The sequence below is a fragment of the Emydura macquarii genome, unplaced genomic scaffold (assembly GCF_026122565.2).
Source record: "Emydura macquarii macquarii isolate MOO-44397 ecotype Brisbane River unplaced genomic scaffold, CSIRO-AGI_Emac_v2 contig_561, whole genome shotgun sequence".
Taxonomy (NCBI): Eukaryota; Metazoa; Chordata; order Testudines; family Chelidae; genus Emydura; species Emydura macquarii.
Genome location: NW_027130698.1, coordinates 5,060,668 through 5,080,420, shown reverse-complemented (window position 1 = coordinate 5,080,420; position 19,753 = coordinate 5,060,668). Strand labels below are relative to the sequence as shown.

Genomic DNA, 19,753 nt, shown 5'->3' with positions numbered 1-19,753 from the left:
TTTTGCCAAAATAAAGGCATCTACATTAGGGGCTTTTACGTTGGTCAGAGATCACACACCTAACCAACATAGCTATGCTAGCAAAATCTGTAGTATAGACCTGCCATACTCACTTAAACATCTCCCACTAAATTCAGTGAAACTACTGCATGAGTAAGATCTGCCATGGGACCCTTTGCTAAGAAAGCCATTGTTGTTTCTAAGCTATGAGTCAACCATGCCTGCTGTTATCTACATGCCTTGAGATAAGATTCTGCCCCCTCCAAGAGTTCTAGAATTTGTCTTGTTTAATAAAAAAGGCACAACATTTTAAGCAGTCTGGATTCGTGTTTATTGAAGCCAGTAACTAAAGACATGTCCTCATTTTTGCCAGCACTAGAAAGCAAGATTCCACATGACTGCATACTGCACCCAGTTAAAGCCATACAACTGGACTAAGGTTTGTGTTTGATACATCTGAAGTCCTAATTGTAAGTTAAAAAACATCAATAAACTTAGTATACAGGACAGTTAACTTTCATTTACAGCATGTATATTATTAAGTTCATGATGTACAGAGCAGTCACTTTCAATGTAGTTAAATTAAATAAAATATGACAAATTCTGTTCAGTTTAAACAGTTTCTAAAACGCCAATAAAAAAAGTGCAAACTTAAAATCAAGCAGCATAACCATAGCATTTTTATGGAGGGCCAATCCTTAACCTTTATATTTGTTTTACCTTCAAGATGATAAGTTGTTTTATTTTCTTAAGTTTAAACAGAACAGTAGATGCAATCACTATAATGCATATAAATATAGTTCTAGAATAGTTTTAACAGTCTACCATACAAATGTATCCTGCAAATAAAATTAATTTTATTTTAAAATGTAAAGGCTGTTTGCAGTTTGGCCTTTGGTTCCAATGCTTGAAAACACCAGAAAAACAACTGTGTAGCTCTCAAGTTGCTAGACTTTGGCAAACAGTGGACACTACATTACTTACAACTTCCTTCCTATGAACTAGGAGCATTCACTTGCAATGAAGAACTGGAAATCCAACTTTTGTTTTGTCAGAAGCATCCCCTTTACACAACTGACAAATTGTAGAATATGTTACTGGCTTTTGCTCAATTTTAGTAGATTTTCAATTTAAGTATAAATTTTATTAGCTTTTAGCCATATTGATACAGTGCTTATTAGTTCAAATGAAAGTGCTTATCAGTTCAAATGACAAAACATTAATAAAATATGCAGTTTTGCACAGGTTTCATTACAACTGTGTACCATTAGAAACACATGCCTTTTCAATTTACGTGTCTTGCTTTTGATGTTTTATTCCCCAATCTAAATATCACAAAGACAGTATGCAATTGCTTCTTCTGGTGTGGTAACAGGATTGTTTTTTTTACTTCATCTTGTGACTGGCACCTGTTACACCACAACCTATTCTGTTGTCCACAGCCTCTCAGTTTTCAACCATTTAGACACATGTGTAACTCAAAGTCATAACGTTAAAAAAGTAAAAAAATGGAAAAATATAGTATATTTTCAAGAATAAAACTAGCACAAGTAACATGCTTTTAAGTTAATGTTTATCAAAGAGGCAAGTAAATACTCTTAGCTTTCTAGGTTATGTTCAGACAGACTTAAAAAACAGGGGAAAAACAGCCTCTTGATTTAACATAGGATTTGAAGTTATGTCCAGGACTGTGTTAATGGTCAAACTAATTCTGTATACTTAAGTAAGGATATATATTAGGGAAGCTATATCCAGACATCAGATTTAGTACAACAAACAAGTTCATAATCAATAAAAAGTAAACTCTCTATAATTCAAATTGTGGTTTTTTCCCCTTCAGAGCACAGAATATGCTTATAACTCTTAACTTATGGTAGTGTTTATGTGTAAAACAAATATACCGTGATAAAATCAAAGTGCCGTTTCAGTAACTGTGGAAGTTTTTATAGAACGATGGTCTGAAGTGACCAAGAGCACTACTCTGTGTAGCAACGGGGGACAACTGCAACTTTCCGTATGAAAATGCTACATTTAGGGAAAAATACAAACTGAACAGTCACTGGTTCTATATTCTTCAGTGTACACATTCATACTCTTTAGTTTATTGTTAGAGTAGGAGAGTGCTGCAGATTGCAGCCTACATGGTTGGAACAAGAACCTTGAAAGTCTATAAACTTCCACAGGTATAAGGCAGGAATCAGTTTAAGCTTGGTAGCTGATGTTTAATTACAAACAAGAAGTATTTGAGTATTCTGTAGCACATTTCATTATGGGAAAATGATATGTCACCCATCACTTTTAATAGGTTAGCCTCTTGGCATTTAAATAACGTGGCAGGAGATACCAGAAAACAGGATTTGAAATTAAATACAATTGTCAAAACTACTGATTTTTAAATAAAACCAAACAGTGACTGTTTGTACTACAGTGCACAGTAAGTTCAAGCACCTTCTATAGACACATCACATACTGTGCCAGGCACTTGGATCTAAGCAAGTCGTAGTTTCTTCCTGTGTCAGCTACATCAAAAAGGGCATCCCCACATCTTATACATCTTTTGTTAAAGTAAAGATGCAATTTATAACAAGAATAATTCCCATGATGCTTAGTGTTTGGCTTGGAAATTCTCTAATTTTTAAAAAGAATTTTTAAACAGTGATTATTTGCCCTATGTTGACCACAGGATTTAGTAATGGTGCTCCCTCTCCAGCCCAGTCAGCATTCTTTATTTCTACTGAACCAAATCTTGCGTTCCCCCTACCAGTGCTGCGTTTCCTACCTGGATTTCTCTCTCCTCCATCTAATTAATGCTGTGCTATATCACCACCTTTCCAAGTATACCAATGCGTTTGCTAACATACAAATGGCCAGTTCCAGTAACTCTGAAAAGGGATTTCATGTCTTTCTTGCTTTGTGTGCAGTCAGTAGCAGTATTGCAAAAGGAATTCTGCATTTTGCTTCTCTGTGCTCTTCATAACAAGAAATGCAGCTGTACCTGCTTATCTCAAAAATCAAGAGAATTGCCCTATATAAACTCTAAATGGTTATCTTATACAGAGGGATTTTATATGCAAACTTCCTGAATGTGCACTTTATACTAGGACAAGCCAATGAAGTTTTAAGTTCATTTCCCCTGCCCCAAGAAAACTGATAGCATCTGCCATAGCAGAAAAATCCTGGTCTTATCAGATCAATATACATAGTTATTTGGTCATTTACATATGCATTTTTAAGCTCTATCAGGCTTCATTCTCTGTTGGAGAGTTTGCTGTTACCATGGAATCGGGCTTGCGAGTCATTCTATCCAGTTCTTCTTGAACATTTGTCAAAACAGTCTTTTGTCCTAAAAAGAAAGGACAAATAGTAAGTAATACAGTTGAAATGCATTATTTGAAAATGAGCAGCACAAATATTTATAATAATTGTTTTTGTCGGTATTTTATTTAACTTCTCATTATTTCATCCATCTTGCTAGGAATATAGGGCCTGATCCAATTCTGAATTGGTGCCTATAGAAAGGCTCCTGTTAATTTCAATGAGAAATAGATTAGGCCTTAAAATAAGAGAAACTTCTGAATAATTCAGCTTTAAAGGATGCCTGATGATGTACACTGTTAAAATTTCAGCTGTCATAACAGCAATCACATTAAAATATTTCCTCCAAAAAAAATAAAATGGTTTTTCTTCCAACATTAGTATGAATTATAGTTTGTCTGTCCTAACCAACAGTATTTTATGTGGAAATTGTTAAGTTTTTAATAAGTTGCACAAGAAAAAATCATGATGCATGTAGAACTTGCTACAAAGTGTTATTATTTTGGTTTTAATCATACTCATTGTTTTCTTCATAATTAACTGTATTGATCTCTCTGAGGAATCAAAAGTTTAATTAACATTCCATATTTCTCTCCTTTTTCTTAGAGGGGCACAATTTGCACATTCTTTAATACTGCATGAAGAGTTAGAATTTAAATTTGTTTCATTCATTAATTAAAATCAATGGATATTCTAGAGTAGGTGTACAAAAGGGAGATCTTATTATTCTGATTTTTATATATTAGGATTAGTATTCAGTTCAGTTATAAACTGATCACTAGCAATTTGGAGTTAGTTTTATTTTCTTCTCTCTTTATGCATAATATATGAACTAATTCATTTTTTAGCTTGTTTGTAGCCTGGTTTATCACTGTCTAAATCTGGACTGATATACAATATACAATTTAAAAAAAAATTAAACTACACAACTGTTAAGGTATAAAACCAAGGTTTTGAGAGAGGCACACAAAATAAAAAAATAGATTAATTATATAACTACGTATAGCTTCCTCTAATAGTCTTTTTTGCATAGCCAAAGAATTTAACAAGCATCTGTTTTCCAGCTCAGAGATGTATGTGAAATATTTTCCCCGGAAACATGCTGAAAACATTAAGTGGCAAGATATGACTTCTCAGAGATTTAAGCACTTTTTCCAAAGTACAAAGGCATGACCAAGTTAAAAACAGCTATCTTTAATTTTTGCAAAGGGTTAAGATACAAACTCAAGTTGAAACCCCTTAGCGATATTCCTACCAGCCGTACAAGTACTGAAGCATCTGTTTGAATAGTACCTATTTTAAAATTAGTTTGTGTACACAAACTACTATTAACACAAGCCCATTTTTTTGCATCTTATGAAGACCTTTGACTTAAAAAGGCACAAAGAAACCCTGCTCACAAAACAGAACTAGGTCTATGTTTGAAGACGTCAAAAAGTAAATAAGAGGTGCCAGAAGCTGGCTGCACAGAAGGCAGGCAGAGACTGTACGAGCACCATCTGCTGAAGTGAGGAACTTCTTTCAAACCTGAGCTGAAGTTTTAGCAAATAATACAACTCAAAATCATTCTGATGGACTGCCATCTGGGGCACTTCTCTCAACCCAAAACATAATCCTATAATTCCTCCCATTGAAAGATAACACTGATGGATCTCTTCAGAACAATACACTGGGAATGCAAAGTAATGCACATTAGAAAACATAATCCCAGCTATATATATAAAATGATGGGGTCTAAATTAGCTGTTTCCACTCAAGAAAGAGATCTTGTAGTCACTGTGGATAGTTCTCTGGAAAACATCCACTCAATGTGCAGCTGCAGTCAAAAAAGCTAACAGAACATTGGGAATCATTAGGAAAAAGATCAAGAAGAAGACAGAAAATATCATATTGCCTCTATATAAATCCATGGTATGCTCACATCTTGAATACTGCGTGCAAATCTGGTCACCCCATATCTTAAACGATGTTTTGTAATGGGAAAAGGTACAGAAAAAGGCAACTAAAATGAGTCAGGGTATGGAACAGCTTCCATACGAGGAGGGATTAATAAGACCAGGACTTTTCAGCTTGGAAAAGAGACGAGTAAGGGGGTATATGATAAGAGGTCTATATAATCATGTCTGGTGTGGAGGAACTGTTATTTACTCCTTCTTATAACACAAGAACTAGGGGTCACCAAATGAAATTGATAGGCAGCAGGTTTAAATGGACAAAAGGAAGTATTTCTTCACACAATGCACAGTCAACTTGTGGAACTCTTTGCCAAAGGATGTTGTGAAGTCCAAGACTATAACAGGGTTCAAAAAAGAAGTAGGTAAATTCATGGAGGATAGGTCAATAAATGGCTATTAGCCAGGATGGGCAGGGATGCAGAACCATGCTCTGAAGTGTCCCTATCCTGTTTGTCAGAAGCTGGGAATGGGCAACAGGAGATGGATTATCTGTTCTGTTCACTCCCTCTGAAGCACCTGGAATTGGACACTGTCAAGAGAGACAGACTACTGGGCTAATTGGATCACTGACCTGACCCAATATGGCCCTATTTATGTTCTTAAGTTCACTACTGAAACAGATGTACTGAAAAAAGAGAGATATCTGACATTTTACTGTCACTTAATTGCTACTTTGATTAAAATACGTGAAGTATTCTAAATAAATTTGGTTCTGTGATTTAGAGCAGTTCAGCACAGCTGACTGGAGAAAAATCTTTGTCTGTATTTTCAGAAGCAACTAGTGCTTTTGGTTGCCCAACATGAGGCACTATAAAGGGTCTTGACTTTCAGAAAGTACTGAGTACGAATCTTGTGAAAATTAGGTCCCTCTAAGGCAGGGGTTCTCAACCGGTGGTACGCGTACCACTAGTGGTACGCGGAAGCCAGCTCGGTGGTATGCGAGGCAAAACCTCGCCGCCGATTCCGCCGCCGAATCCCCCCTCCCCACCGCCAAGAAACCCTGCTGCCGCCAATCCCCCCCCCCCCCACCGCCGCCAAACGCTGCCGCCGATCCCCCCCGCCGCCGCCGCCAAACGCTGCCGCCGATCCCCCCCGCCGCCGCCGCCAAACGCTGCCGCCGATCCCCCCCCACGGCCGGGAAACCCTGCTGCTGATCCCCCCCCCACGGCCAGGAAACCCGCCCACTGCTGTTCCCCCCCGCCACCGAATCCCCCCGCCCCCGCCCACAAATGCTGCTGCTGCCGATTCCCCCCCCCCCCGTTGCTGCTGCCCCTCCACGGCCGAGAAACTTGCCCGCCGTTGATTCCCCCCTCACTGCCACCAAGAAAACCTGCCACCGTTGCTCCCCCGTCTGCTAAAGAAAAGCCGCCGCTGCCGTTCTTCCCTCCCCCCGCTGAATCATGCCCCCTTGCTGCCGCCGAAAACGGGCAAATGGCAAAAGGGTTTCGGCGGAGGGTATTGACTCAAAGCGTATACAGCGCTTTTTTTCCCAGTATTACTCAGGCCAGGTACAGTCAGGTGAAGTGGTACTTGGCCTGACTCTACCTGACCGGAGTGGTACTCGTGAAAAAAAGGTTGAGAACCGCTGCTCTAAGGGGTTTTCAGATGGGGCAGCCAAAAATCACTACACCAAGTCTACTTTTGCATGTTTATTAGTGTAGAGTGCCACAGCATAACACGCTTTCTAATCTTACCAACAGTCAGTGTCATTTTAAGATATGCTCCTCAGTGACCATTATTCAGCTTTCCTTGAAAGAGATGGAATTCCTTTCCTGTATCCTCAGCATCACTGCCTCACAAACCAATGTTATTAGGAGCCCTTGCCTCAGGTGAAAGTTTAATTTTGTGCTGCTTGAGAAGAATCAAAAGCATATACTGTCAAAGAGGAGGTAAGATTTTTCTTGTGATAGAAAATGCACTGAGCCATTTTTAAAAGGCTATTTCTTTTAGGATTAACACCCACTTTTACTACACAATGTACTAACACATTTTACTTTTACACTATCCACCCATATCTCATATATAACTTTTGACAATGTTTATTTATAATAGTACCCCCTGGATTGAGTTTTCAAGAAATTTCCATTTTACTCTTTTTTCATATTCCACAAAGTACTCATAATCTGAACTGAAAGTTTCTATGCTCAATCTTTGCCTGAAGGTTTTTTGTTTTAACTTTTGAGCAAAATCCTTGCTGCCTTTTGAGTTATGAGCGGATGGAAAATAATATAATGGGGGTGAGAGGAACCTTTGAATTTTTAAGTAATACCTGCAAAAAGTAACATGTCCAAGCTCTATACTAAGTATTCTATACTAGTTCCTTTACTACAGCTATCAATTGGTATCTGAGTGACTAAACTTTTATTTATTTATTTTTAATTCAGGAAGTTTGGGGCTTAGTTACCCTCTCAGGATTTAAACCTGTGATTCCGGCCTCACAGCTTAATATTGAGTGGCTTGAGAAATTTGAAAAAAGAAACAAGATTATATATATATATTTATCCACTGGGTTATGAATAGTTTTCAAAGTACTGGGACAAAGCTCTTCCTCTACCTCGGTGGGTCTTACCCCTTAGTGTTCTTCCACCCTCTAGTGGTGGGGGAGGGTAATACAGCTTTTCTAAGATGGCCACTCCCTGCTGGGTCCCAGTCTTGTCTCTGGTTCTCACAGGTCCTTGCCTCTTCGCTGGAGCTCTTGCTCCTCCAGTGAATGGCTGGTAGGGAGTGGGGTGGGGGCCTGGTCCCACCCTTGACTCTGGCCCCAACCCAGAGACCCTACAAGTAGCAGCCTCATGCTGTGGCTTCAGGAAAGCTGCTAGCTTCCCTGGGTTACTTCCCTGTGCCCCTTGATTTAATGTCTGGACCCTGCTCGGACAGGGGCCCTTCCTGACCTCCTTGCCAGGGGAAGCTTTTGACCTCTCACAGCCTCACTGGGCATGTCAGTGCCGAACCAAATGTCCAGTTCTATCTTCCCCTTCTAGCAGGGTCTTTTCGCTCAGGCCTCCAGGCCTGGGAAAGATCCTTTGCCCTCTTCGGCAGGGTTTTCCCTTCCCCCAGTCTTTGTACCTGTAGGGTTCTCTTCTGCCAGCCTTCTGCTCCTTCTCCTAAACCCTCCTAGTTTCTGACAGCATCTTGCCTGCTCACACTCTCTGGTATCTCACCTCACTCTCAACTCCAGCCACATCCTTTCTCTGGAGGGGAGGCTTTTAACAAGTCCTGGGCGGGGTCTTGATTGGCTCCAGGTGTGTTAATTAACCCCTACTTAGCTACCACGGGAAAAGGGGCTGATATATTGGCCTTCTAGCACTTTCCAGGAGCCATCTAGTCTGACCCTGTCACAATACATAGAAGCATGAATTTAATGGAAAAAGAAGAGAGAAAGCCAACACCAAAGTTGAAAGGAGAGACAGTTAGAGCAGCAGTAAAGGAAGATAATCTTGAGAGCTGTGTTTTGGATGGAATTATTATGCAACAACTATGTATATTAGATAACTGAATTCATTCATTTTCATGATGTAGGCGCCAAAAATCCTGAAGGTTTACTTTTCTGTTCCTTCAACCTACTGTAACTGCTCATTAGAGCCACAACTACATATATATATATGATTAAGTCCTTTGATCAATGCTGCCAATTACTTTTGATTAAATTTTAATTAAATACTTATTACAGCAGCTTTAAGATATTCCTTCATATTAGTTGCTATATATTAATTTAAATTTGAATGCCAGAGAGATTTTAGGGATTTGATTGGAAATAGCAGCCTAAAACAAATAAGCAAAATTTCTTCCTCTCAAGTAGTAGCAAAATGCCACAAAGATAGAATTTGGAAATAAAGTTTAAACTACAAGGCAGGTTAACACCTTCCGAATATAATTAAGGCTCAGTGCTATTTATTTCCCAGCAGTGTAACTCCATTAAAAGGGTCAAGCTATAGCAAGTTTAATAGCAACCCCAAAGTCTGCAAAACTGTACTCGTCTATTTAATTTCTAAGAGACTTTCTATTCTGGCTCATATCATATCCTTCAAGTTCTGCTATTTGACCGATCAGCTTAAATGATAAACACATTGATTTAAATGTGGTCCAAGTCAAACATTAAAAATATGCAAAACATCCTGCAACACCACAGATTTTCAATACCTGATTTTTTGGCTGTGTTCTGCACTCCTCCAGCTCCAGGACTCCCAGGAGGGCCAGTCTTTTTACTCAACAGACTGTTAAAGAAGCTAGCCAACACACCTTCACTTGCAGCATTGTCTAAGTAAAAAACAAATAATAAATAATGACTTATTACTCATATAAACAGTTTTTAAAATCATGAATCCTAAAACTTTTGTGTCCCTACATTTCTCTAAGTGTTAGAAAAAAGTGTCACACGTACACATTGGCCAAAAGAGAAAAATCTCAAGTATGGGACAGACTGTCTCACTTACCCAGACCCTCCTTCATCCCCACCATGCATTTGCAGAGGAGGCATATAGGGCAGGGCTGTAGCATGGATTGGTAGGGAGGATTCTGGGATGCATGAGCTCCTGAAGTAGCCCACAATCCCATGGGTGTAAGTGTGGCTTAAAGCACTTTGCTACTCAGACTTTGCCCTGTGTACTGAGCCTCTTAAAGGCGTGGCAAAGAATTTCAACCTAAATCTATGCACTTCAGCTTTTCCTTGTCTAGATGAGAAATGTAAGTCTGACGAACTAGACGGTGTCTGTACACCAGGTTTATCTAAAAATCTGTTAGCAAATTAACTGTCCTAGTACTTCTGAAGCACACTGCTGCTCTTCAGCCTCATTCTAAAACAAAAGTGGAATTTCTGTGGAGGTTTTCAGTAACTTTTGTATGCAAAGCTGTATATAGCAGATGTGCCTTGACATCTACAGCTAGCTAGTGTCAAATTAATATTAGTGCTATAACTTGTGTGGAAAGTTCAGACTGAACTGTTCAGTTTTCATTCCCCCCTCCACCCTGCCCCATTACATATGCTTGATTTTAAAGAGGAGGCAAACAAACAAGCACATCAGTGTTACAAGGCTCTTGTGTATTCATAGGAGAAAAAAGCACTACTATTACAACACTAAATGAAAATAGCAAGTCAGGTATCTAGACCAAAAATATAACTTATAAAGGCTAATATAGCCAGAGTTATATGAGATCAGCTCTCCCCCATGGAGCATGTAGGACAATAAATATGAAGATATATTGTGAATGTGTAAGTCTACTAATATGTGTTAAACATGTTAAAGCCTGCAGCCTAGATTACCACCAGGTTTTCACTCAACCAGCTTAACACGTCTTGACATCTACACTGCCTTGTCTTCACTAGGCTTTTAGAATGCGTTACCCAATATGTGCTAACACCACTCCTTTATAGCCTAGTTTAGACAAAGCCTAAATCAGTTTTAATTCATACCTTTTGTTATTTCAATGCAAGTCTGTGTGTGGACACTTGTTTTGGAACAAAAAAGTGTCCCATTTCAATTATGCTTAAATTGGTAAAAATTGACAAATTAAATCAAAATAGGACATCTCAAAACAAGAGTGTCTACAGACAGATCTACACTGAAACTACACTGAATTAAAACCAAGTCAGTTGTAATGATGAATGTTTGTGTTTAGACAAAGCATTAGTTTGTTATGAATTTGTCTTCTGCCTTTGAAAGCTTCTCCCCTATGCACTTTGGCCAAATCCTACAAATCTTAGTTTTATCCTGGCTACTCTTCATTTTTTAGTTGTAATATTTCAATATGAGTCTTTAAAGCTCAAACAGATTTTAAATAAGTAGTAGCTTCAATGTCTCTCTGTTCTGTTTTATTTATTAAATGTTTACTAAGCGTCTCCCTTATCTTTTCAGTATGCTCTGCCCCACATATTCGGGACTTTACTTCTATGAATTAACTGCTATTCTCAGTTTCGCTGTGTGTTTCAGGACTTGAATGCAACAAGATATTATGTGTAGACAACTCTGCTTCCTCCTTTACCTGTTGTGGTTGCTGGCAGAAAGGTTTCCTGAGTACATATAAGACCCACAGGAGTTGAATACACATGGCTCAACATACAGCTACTCTGAATGAGGATCCAGACATATAGCAGTAACCTGGCAGTAGATCAGTACTTGGTTCTGAAGAGCAGTCTACATGGTCAAGTGCATAAGTAAGAATGACACTGCGGAATGCCCCCTTCCGTATTCCCCTCAATGCACGTACTGGAGACAGAGGGAGAGGAAAAAAAGCAGACTGACTCCCTCAGGGAGCTGATGATGCAGGATCCCTTGGGAGGCTAATATGAGGGGGAAAGGAATCCAGGAGAGCTGGCTGTATTTTAAAGAAACCTTATTGAGGGCACAGGAACAAACCATCCCGATGTGCAGAAAGAATAGCAAATATGGTAGGCGTCCAGCTTGGCTTAACAAAGAAGTCTTTGGTTAATTTAAACACAAAAAAGAAGTTTACAAGAGGTGGAAGCTTGGTCAAATGACTAGGGAGAATTATAAAAATACTGCTCGAACGTGCAGGAATGAAATCAGGAAGGCCAAAGCGCAATTAGAGTTGCAGCTAGCAAGGGACATGAAGGAGAACAAGAAGGGTTTCTACAGGTATGTTACCAACAAGAGGAAGATTAGGGAAAGTGTGGGCCCCTTACAGAATGGGGGAGGCAACCTAGTGACAGAGGATGTGGAGAAAGCTGAGGTACTCAATGACTTTTTTGCCTCTGTCTTCACAGACAAGGTCAGCTCCCAGACTTCTGCACTGGGCGGCACAGAATGGGAAGAAGGTGAACATTCCGCAGCGCTAAAGGAACAGGTCCAAGACTATTTAGAAAGATTGGACATACACAAGTCCATGGGGCCGGATGCAATGCACCCGAGGGTGCTGAGGGAGTTGGCTGATGTGATTTCAGAACCATTGGCTATTATCTTAGAAAGCTCGTGGCAATTGGGGGAGGTCCCTGATGACTGGAAAAAAGCAAATATAGTGCCCATCTTCAAGAAAGGGAGGAAAGAGGATCTGGGGAACTACAGACTGGTCAGCCTCACCTCAATCCCTGGAAAAATCATGGAGCAGGTCCTCAAGGAATCCATTTTAAGGCACTTGGAAGAGAGGAAGGTGATCAGGAACAGTCAACACGGATTCACCAAAGGAAAGTCATGCCTGACCAACCTGATTGCTTTCTACGAAGAGGTGACTGGCTCTGTGGATGTGGGGAAAGCGGTGGACATGATATACCTTGACTTTAGCAAAGCTTTTGATACTGTCTCTCACAGTATTCTTATCAGCAAGTTAAGGAAGTATGGGTTGGATGAATGGACTATAAAATGGATAGAGAACTGGCTAGAGCATAGGGCTCAACGAGTAGTGATCAATGGCTCCATGTCTAGCTGGCAGCCAGTCACAAGCGGAGTGCCCCAGGGGTCGGTCCTGGGGCCGGTTTTGTTCAACATCTTCATCAATGATCTGGAAGATGGGGTAGATTGCAACCTCAGTAAGTTTGCAGATGACACTAAGCTAGGGGGAGTGGTAGATACCCTGGAAGGTAGGGATAGGATACAGAAGGACCTAAACAAACTGGAGGATTGGGCCAAAAGAAATCTGATGAGGTTCAACAAGGACAAGTGCAGAGTCCTCCACTTAGGACGGAAGAATCCCATGCACAGCTACAGACTGGGGACCGATGAGCTAGGCAGCAGTTCTGCAGAAAAGGACCTGGGGGTAACAGTGGATAAGAAGCTGGATATGCGTCAGCAGTGTGCCCTGGTTGTCAAGAAGGCTAATAGCATATTGGGCTGCATTAGTAGGAGCATTGCCAGCAGATCACAGGAAGTGATCATTCCCCTCTATTCGGCATTGGTGAGGCCGCATTTGGAGTAGTGTCCAGTTTTGTCCACTACAACAAGGATGTGGAGAAGTTGGAGAGAGTCCAGCGGAGGACAACAAAAATGATTAGGGGGCTGGAGCACAAGACTTATGAGGAGAGGCTGAAGGAACTAGGCTTGTTAGTCTACAGAAGAGAAGAATGAGGGGGGATTTGATAGCAGCCTTTAACTACCTGAAAGGGGGTTCCAGGGAGGATGGAGCTAGGCTGTTCTCAGTGGTGGCAGATGACAGAACAAGGAGCAACAGTCTCAAGTTGCAGTGGGGGAGGTCTAGGTTGGACATTAGGAAAAAGTTTTTCACTAGGAGGTTGGTGAAGCACTGGAATGGGTTACCTAGGGAGGTGGTGGAATCTCCATCTTTAGAGGTTTTTAAGCTGCGGCTTGACAAAACCCTTGCTGGGATTATTTAGCTGAGGTTAGTCCTGCTCTGAGCAGGGTGTTGGACTAGATGACCTCCTGAGGTCCCTTCCAACTCTATGATTCTATGAATCAGCCCTGGGGACCCCAGTAGGAAAAATGAAGCTCCATCTTCTTAGGAATATTTTTAAGTACTAAACTCTGAAGCACTATGGAAACTGGGGTCTAGTACAGGAGTGAGTGAGGTTCTGTGGCATGCAATGTGCAGGAGTTAGACTAGATGATCATGATGGTCCCTTCTGGCTTTAATGTCTATGAAAACTGGAGAAAAGAGAAGGTCAATTCTGAGTCCCAGAAGGAACAGTTGAGACAGAGAACATGAAACTAGATGTAGGATCAGAGGGAAGAAGTTAAAAACAAAAAAAAAAAGGGGGGGGGGGAAGAGAGGGAAGCAAACCTGTTGGCAGAATCAGTCATGTTACGCTGTTTTAGGTACACTGTGAAGAGGTACTTCAAGCTACAAGTGTCTCAGAACACAATTTGGAATTCTAAGGATTTGTCACTCTGTGTGTCACATGAAAATATCAGTGAGTCAATCTCAAAACCAACGTACATAGGTTTATCAACAAAGAATCAATTTTTCCGTTTTTAAAGGTAAACATTGCATGATAAAATACCAAAACTGTAATGCATACTTTTAATATTGGGATCTGGTTTCTTAACTGATGTTATTGGTGAGGCACTGGGTACGTTGACAGGACCAGCTCTGCCTTGAGTTCGTGGGGATCCTGCAGGTCCTCTTGCAGGAGATTCCTTAGATAAAAACAGTCCAAATTCAAGTAAGTGTATTAACAGATTAATTTATGATAATCTATAAATATTGCACTAACTACAAACCTCCTGCTTTTTACTTTTGATATTGTGATGTATACATACACGTTTATACTGAAAACATGTCACTACAAGAACCAATCTTGGGACAGTGCCTCTACACTAATATACATGTTAATTCCCACAGCATATTCTAAATTCAACTCATCACCAATTTCCAGATCATTTTATGCCGTGTTTCCACAATTAAAACCCTTCTGTCACATTACATCTGAATACGTACAGACACTTTACAATTTCTGTGGCACTGGAAGACTTTTTATTAGCTCATGATTATATTTTTGAGCTGCATGCTATGCCCCACACAGACTAGAACCATTCACTATAAAGGAGGGTTCATTATTTTTGGTTGTGCAGAAAAGGGGCTCTAGTCTATACCTTGTTTATAGACTATATGAATAGCTTCTTTGTCTAGGAAAAGCTACCCCCCTTTCTTGAGACACTACTAGTGTAGACTTACTGATGCTCTTGTAGGCGTGGCTGGTTGCTTGGCAAGTAGAGACTGCAAAGACAGTACAGTGTTTTGTAAACATACTTCAGTGAAACTAGTACTTTTCAAAATAAAAGCAGAGAAGCGGGCTTTGACCATGTGTTAATCTAACCATTTATTCTGTAACAACATTTAGACATATTTCCAAATGTTACCATTAGAGGGCACTACGATTACAAAAACTAAACACTATGTAATACACAAAAGCTTCCATATACAGTTTCAATTTAAGCACCTCAAACCTAACCTATAACATTCCTTAGAGCTCATTTTACAGCCTCTCAAGCACATCCACCCAAATACATACAACTGTATAGTATCGGTTTGTTCTTATTTCTTTACTGTAAATACTTATTACTTAATACACAGCATGTCCAGAAACTGGCTTTGATCATTCCTAACACCTTGAAAGCCCATGCCAAAGTGTTTGCTTGTATATTAAACCCTCTGTTGAACGATACATTTTAATTGGGAGGTTGGCTACTGCATTATTATTATTGTTTTACACAACACTTTCACATCACGTTTAGGGTTTATATAGCTATACAGCCAATTTAAAACATTCTGCTATTACTTCTGCTCCTATGTTAATACCATTTATTTTTCTTCTCTGCTATACAAGTTAACATTCATTTGTACCTGAATACATCAAATGGGAAAAATATACCAGTGTGATCCCAGCATGCCACACCCATTCACAGGAAGCCTCTGAAGGCACATCTAATATTTTCAGTTATATCAAACATCCAAAAGGGTCATAGGATTCCATTTTAGAAGACATAAGCACATATTTTCCAACCTGAGTGCCCAAAATTAGGCAACCAAATCCGTATTTTGGCACCAAAAAGTGGTCTGATTTTTCAAGAGTGCTGAGTGACCTCAACTCCTGCTGGCACTCACCTTCAACTAACAGGCATTCCAAGTCTGAAAATTGTGGCCATACTTTCTATTCACATACATGCAAATAAAATAAAAATGGATATTTCTTATGCACTCAAAGGTCTCATGACTCCATTTTAATCTGCAAATAGAACAATGGATACCCCACTCAAAAATGAAATATTAAAAACAATGTACTTTGCCCTAAACTTCGTATAACACTGAAAAGTTCAGTGAAGCATTGTTTATTCAAGTAATCTTTCATTCAAATAGCTTCATTTTCACATTCTTACCTGCTGCTTCATAAGAAACACTTGCTCATCTTCTGCTGCCATCTCTTTCTCATGGACTAGCTGTTGAACAATGCATTTCTCTTTAGAAACAGAAGGTGGCCACTCAAACTATAAACAATTACAGCAGCATATAAAAACAAAAACCTAACTTCAACACCTTTCCATTTCTTACATCCTTTCCATCTTCTATGTCCATTCTATGACTTGTTTCAGGTGAAGAATTACTATTACTAACTGGACAGTAGGTTTGTTATGTTCTTCTGTCCGGCTTTTAAAAGGAGGGACACTTCTGCAGCAGTTGCTCTTAAGGAAATGCAAGACCAAAATTATAGCATCTTTCTAATAGTTAACAAGTGTAAAATAACAGTGACAGATTAACCGCATCTGTACTTAATGAACAAATATTTCTATGCATCTCTAATCCATGCTGTTCCGGTTACATATGCACAGCTGTAAAAATATTTTAAGTTTTTTTCCTTTCAAGAAAGGAGAGTATAGAACTAGCACAGTGCTGTATTTATGTGCAAATATTTGACCTTCCATCAAATACCATCAGCTTTTTAATATCTGAAGCAAACTATTTCATGCATATACCCACACAGTATAGCCAATTAGTAGTGTCACTAGATTCACTCCAGCACCTACGCTGCAAAGGCATTTCAGTAGAGCTCTGACAGGCAGCTGAACCCATCAGAACTGAACAGTCACTTGCCTAGTATATTAGACCGCAAAAAGATGTGCTGCCCTTTTTTAAAAAAAAAAATAGCTCTCTCTACTACTTTAAGCAGCAATGAAACTACTTCCAATAAAAACTTTGGATTTAGCGTGACTGGCCTGGCATAGCTGCAAAAAAAATATTTTCTGAGGACAATTCCCTGGATAAGATGAGGACCTGGAAGTGAGCTGTATACAGTAAATTTTAATATATTATTTATCAAAGCCTCAAACAGTTTGAGGTACAAATAGGATGGTTGCCTGAACTTAGGTAGGGCTGCCTCTCTCTCCCCCCCGCCCCACAACAGATCAATAGATGACCCCCACTTAACAAACAGTTGTCAGTGGTGTGCTACAATAGTCTTTAGCACCTTTAAGGGAGAACAGTAGGCCCATTCCTCTCTCCTCCTCCCTCCCCAACAGGTGTCTTCAAATGACACCATTCCTCCTTTCTTTCCGAATTTACTAGGGTTTTAGATGGGAATGCAAATGCCAAGACAGGAAGTAAAAACCCTGGGGAGTTGTCAAACACAGCCTCAAATAGCATTTAAAAGTTGTACGTTACCCTATTCCATCCCCAATATTGAAGAATGCATCCTTCCTCTATTTGTAAGTTACCTGACCATTGTCCAGACAATATGCAGTCTGCAGTATATTTATTTCCACTCCTAGATTCTGCTCCACATCTACTCTACAAATAGAATATTGTAGTACAGAATATATTTTGGTGATAATTTAAAACAAATGAGAATAAAAAAGGTGCCCCTCTGTAGAACTCAAGTTATGGACCTAATGTGATTTTTGAATGCACGTGTCAATTTACTTTTTTTTTTAAACTTAGGAAAATATTTCCAAACTTCACTTAAGTGTTTTTGTCCTATATAAACTGATCTGAAGTTAGAATTTTAAATAAAATTAATACTTTTGGGGCTGTCATTCAGCTACCATTTGTGCTAAAAAGTAACATTCTGACACTAACAAAATATCCCTAGATCACTGGAGAATGTAAGCCAGTATTCCAAAAGAGGTTTAACATTTAGAAGAAAAGCATATTATTATAAGAGCTGAAGTTCTACATTAATAGTCACTAGCAGCCATCCAAGCAAAGTGAAGCGATTTGTAGTTTCTTTACACTGAACTTCAAAAATTAACTCTTTTGTACCTTTCTTACTGGAGGTTTTACAATGAAGTCTTCGTATGCATCTTCTGGTTTCACTGTTGTGAAGTTTTCATGTAAAATAGCTATTTTCTTTTCATTGTCCCAACCAGCAGGTCTACGGGGAGAAAGAGTTTTAGGGGCAGATTTGCTTTTTTAGAATCAAACAATAGTTGGCACAGTGACTGAATATTTAACTGAGTAACCTTATTACCATACTACTGTACTTCCACTGTAACAGTTGTATCATGTCATTAAAAAGTTATTGCACAGTCCTCACTTTGCAAACATAGGCTATGTTTACCAAGATGTTGAGATGGCGTTATTGCTCTGGGTAAATAAACCTATAGCCACTATACTTTTTTTAAGCTAGTGTGAAACACAAGGAAGCACAAATGTCAGACTATAATACATCTTGGGAGTGAGCACTCAACAATGCAAGTACTTCTTTTTTCCCCCTTAAAACCCAGACAGTACCTGCTGGGGAACTAGCCTAAATGGTGTTTCTAACTTCCTTCCAGCATGCTGAATGTAACTACTAGATATCAGATTCTTTACAGAGTAACTTCATTTCAATAAACTATAGTATGAAATGCTCCTCAATTAAACATCCCTTTCAATTAATTACCTTTAGCCTTGTTTAAGTATGGAAAACATATTTAAGAAAATGATGCAAATTCTTCTTCTTTGTGAAATATGATTTGGGAAGACTAATTTCTAACCATAAGAGGCAGCCATATTGGGTCAGACCTATGGTCCATCTAGCCTAGTATCCTGTCTTCCAACAGTGGCCTACCAGATATTGAAGTGTTTCACAGAATGAGACAATTATTTTTGGCTAAAAAAAATAAACTATTGTGGATCTAATGAAGAATTGTATATTTGGAAATAATTTGTTTTCTTTCTACTTTAACAAGTTTAAATTCCACACATTAGAACAGAGTATTTCACATCCAAATGGTGATTTTATTTCCTGTTGAAGAATTTAATGCACTAATTAGCTTGGGGTGCACTGGTTTTACTTGTGTATATAAGGAAATATAACATTTCAATGATAAGGGCATCATAAAGAAACAAAAAGTTTGAAAAATGTATTTCTTACATCATCAACTTACATAAAAACTGCATCCTTTTCTACCACTAAGGCGGGTGTGGTAAAGTGAAAACCATATGTTTTATGTACAATGTACTTATACAACAAGTCAAGGTTCTTTTCTTCCTTAACTGATGTATAAATCAAGGCAGCTCCATCTAGTTACTTCATTTAAGGAAAGCTATGAAGTACAATACTTAAACATTAAATTCAACTGAAAATAATATTTCAAGTGTTCTATTGAGTAACAGCCAAAATTTTCAGAGTAGAATGCTTAAAGTTAGGCACCTAACAGCTCAATTTTTAAAGATCAATGGAAACTATAGGCATTCAGCACTTTTGGGAGGGAGGGGGAAAAAGGATGAGAATCAGGTCATCTAGGAAAATGAAATTCAGCTTTAAAAACATTGACCAATAGACACCAGAGTATTGGTTTGGTTTTTTTTTATAAAGTGTCACAGGCTACAAGTTTAGAATGGAAATCCACATTCTGGGAGAAAGAGTAACGTGGTTCATCTCAAAACTGAAGTCCGTTGCCAAGGAATGAAACAGACTCAAGATCAAATGCATGGCTTCAGACAGAAAACTTATTTTCACAAACTACACTCCAAATACTATATATAAAGTTACTAAATACCAGAAGTTAATTTGAGATGCAGTTTCTCCTTACGTTATTTTATTTCCCTCACACAGTATTCTATAATAAAATATATTCCCTATCTTCCAGATTTTACTCTAC

At 38.9% G+C, this 19,753-nt stretch overlaps 1 protein-coding gene across 2 annotated transcripts in view; it reads right to left on the bottom strand.

Annotated features, from left to right (window-relative positions):
* Positions 1–307: 307 nt before the first annotated feature.
* DYNC1LI2 (dynein cytoplasmic 1 light intermediate chain 2) overlaps positions 308–19,753 on the bottom strand; it is a 43,862-nt gene continuing 24,416 nt past the window's right edge. Inside the window, exons 7-13 of one of the 2 annotated variants that reach the window (XM_067540097.1) lie at positions 19,037–19,172; positions 17,928–18,039; positions 16,052–16,111; positions 14,850–14,891; positions 14,194–14,311; positions 9,411–9,527; positions 308–3,343 (exon numbers count right to left, since the gene is read on the bottom strand). In XM_067540097.1, coding sequence (XP_067396198.1) covers positions 3,240–3,343; positions 9,411–9,527; positions 14,194–14,311; positions 14,850–14,891; positions 16,052–16,111; positions 17,928–18,039; positions 19,037–19,172 — 689 coding nt within the window. In that variant the 3' untranslated portion in view covers positions 308–3,239. Of the gene's footprint in view, positions 3,344–6,906; positions 7,119–9,410; positions 9,528–14,193; positions 14,312–14,849; positions 14,892–16,051; positions 16,112–17,927; positions 18,040–19,036; positions 19,173–19,753 lie in introns of those variants that run through there. The other variant, XM_067540098.1, reaches the window with a different exon arrangement.